Genomic DNA, 2,625 nt, shown 5'->3' on the forward strand with positions numbered 1-2,625 from the left:
ACTGGTGACTCTGCGGGTCCCAGTCCCTACGGTCTATAGGTACAGCTCTCTTCTATTATACACCCTTCATTGTAATGTAAATATCAGGAGCTGTTTCAGTGAAGCTGCACCTCAGAGTGAAAGCAACTGGCAGAGAGAAGAAGAAATCACTTCTTTATTAAATGTGTGCAAATATAAATTCAAAGATTTCCAGAATAAAGAGTGAGCAGAGACACTCCAGAGTTACTGATCTATTGATTTATGATCTCTTCCTGCACACAGGGGAAGACTTCAGACAGAAACCTTCAAAATAAAAGCCTCACTGACAGTAGGTTTGCAGGGACAGCACACACTTCCTCATAAAAACTCTTTTATTTTGAAGGCACCACCCTTTCCTCTGTAGTCATTGTGTGACCTCTTGCAGCTTGACGAGGTTTGATACGAGGAAACAGAAACCTGCTGCTGAACGTGAGTGTGTTTTAATATATGAATATACTGATATAATGGTATACTAATATACTGATATACTAATACTAATCCCCAGCTCATGGGACAGGGTGAGGGTCCGGGGTTACACCCAAACCTCCCGATTGTTGTTGGCTGTAGTTTACTTTCACTTCAGGAACATTTTGAATGCAGGACTTTTACTGTAACAGAGTATTCCTACACTCTGGTACTTCTACTTTTACTCAAGTACAAGACCTGAGTACTTCTACTTTTACTCAAGTACAAGACCTGAGTACTTCTACTTTACTCAAGTAAAGATCTGAGTACTTCTACTTTTACTCAAGTACAAGATCTGAGTACTTCTACTTTTACTCAAGTACAAGATCTGAGTACTTCTACTTTTACTCAAGTACAAGACCTGAGTACTTCTACTTTTACTCAAGTACAAGACCTGAGTACTTCTACTTTTACTCAAGTACAAGATCTGAGTACTTCTATTTTTACTCAAGTACAAGATCTGAGTACTTCTACTTTTACTCAAGTACAAGATCTGAGTACTTCTACTTTTACTCAAGTACAAGATCTGAGTACTTCTACTTTTACTCAAGTACAAGATCTGAGTACTTCTACTTCTACTCAAGTACCAGATCTGAGTACTTCTACTTGCAGATACAGCTGTTTTAACAGATTACCCTAATGCAAAGTGGGGATGTCCCCAGCGTCCCCAGTACAAATGACCCTATGGTCCAAATACTTGTCTCCTCCCCTCTTCCTGCTCTCGGTGTCTGGAGGAGTGTTGATGGAGTTTCTTCCTCTGGTCTCCTGCAGGTCAACATGGATCCAGGTCTCACCATCGTCCTCCTGGGAAACACCGGCGTAGGTAAGAGTGCTTCAGGAAACACCATCCTGGGTCGCCCTGCGTTCGAGTCCAGACAGACCCTGACCCCGGTGACCCGGCAGATCTCCGAGGCCACTGAGACCGTGTTTGGGAAGCAGGTCTCGGTAGTGGACACCCCGGGGATCCTGGGCTCAGAGCGGCAGATCCAGGCCTGGTGCCAGGAGCTCCGGGGGTCCGGCAGAGAGACCCTGTTCCTGCTGCTGTTCAGTGTGGGGCGCTTCACCAAAGAGCAGGAGAAGGTTCTGGTGGCAGCTCACAGGGTCCTCGGACCTCAGGACTTCAACCGGTGTTTCCTGCTGTTCACGCGGGGGGACGCCTTAGAGGGCCAGGCTCTGGAGGACTTCATCCTTGAAGACGAGGACACTGCAGCTAGCTGCTCAACATTCTCAGACAGATATCATCTGTTCAACAACCAGAGCGGAGGGCGGGAACAAGTCCGAGAGCTGCTGGAGAAGACGGGCCACCTCCGAGCCCAGAACCCCCCCCCAGCAGGTACATTTACTCAGGTGCTGTACTGAGGACACTTTGTAGATGCTTGTATGTCTGGGCAGATTTGGGGGTTAATGCTGAGTCCATTCCTGACGTTTTCAGGATCAACAATGATGGGTTTTGTTGAAGCTAAAGTAGCTGCAGGGTTCTGTCTGTTCTCAGGTTGAGTCTAGAGTCTCTTTGGACAGACGCTAAATGTCTCTGTATCTCCAGGTGTTCTGCAGTCCGTCCGGTTGGAGGAGGTGAGGCTGGTGCTGCTCGGCCCTCCTGGAGGAGGGAAGAGTTCCTCAGGGAACACCATCCTGGGGTCGGATCAGTTTGAGTCGGACTGTGGCTTTAACCCCGTCAGCACTGAGTCAGTCAGTCGCTCTGCCACGGCGGGGGGGGCGTCAGGTCACCGTGGTGGACTCTCCAGGAATCACAGCTGGAAGTGTGTCTCCTGAACAGCTGTCTAAAGAGATCATGAAGTCCATAAAGGAGGCGAGTCCAGGACCGCACGCCCTGGTTCTGGTGCTCAGACTGGGCAGCATCAGCTCGGCAGACATCGCCCTGTTTGAGAACCTGAAGCAGCTGCTCAGAGACCAGGTTTGGAGGTACTCCATGGTGCTCTTCACTCATGGGGACAAGTTAGGAGGTCAGTCCATTGAGGGTCTGATCCGGTCCAACAGTCATGTCTCTGAGCTGGTCTCCATGTGTGGAGGTAGATACTGTGTGTTTGACAACAGGAGAAGAATCAGACAGCAGGTCAGAACCTTCCTGTCTAAGATAGATGAGATGGTCTCAGCTAACGGAGGTCAGCACTGCACAGACGA

General features: G+C 48.7%; 1 protein-coding gene across 1 annotated transcript; it reads left to right on the forward strand.

Annotated features, from left to right (window-relative positions):
• Window positions 1–350: 350 nt before the first annotated feature.
• LOC117479892 (GTPase IMAP family member 6-like) lies at window positions 351–1,842 on the forward strand. The gene is made up of 2 exons (XM_034127007.1): window positions 351–447; window positions 1,255–1,842. The coding sequence occupies exon 2, from the start codon at window positions 1,261–1,263 to the stop codon at window positions 1,840–1,842; it is 582 nt and encodes a 193-aa protein (XP_033982898.1). The 5' UTR covers window positions 351–447; window positions 1,255–1,260.
• The last annotated feature ends 783 nt before the right edge of the window (window positions 1,843–2,625 follow it).

This window comes from Trematomus bernacchii, unplaced genomic scaffold (assembly GCF_902827165.1).
Source record: "Trematomus bernacchii unplaced genomic scaffold, fTreBer1.1, whole genome shotgun sequence".
In the NCBI taxonomy this organism is placed as follows: Eukaryota; Metazoa; Chordata; class Actinopteri; order Perciformes; family Nototheniidae; genus Trematomus; species Trematomus bernacchii.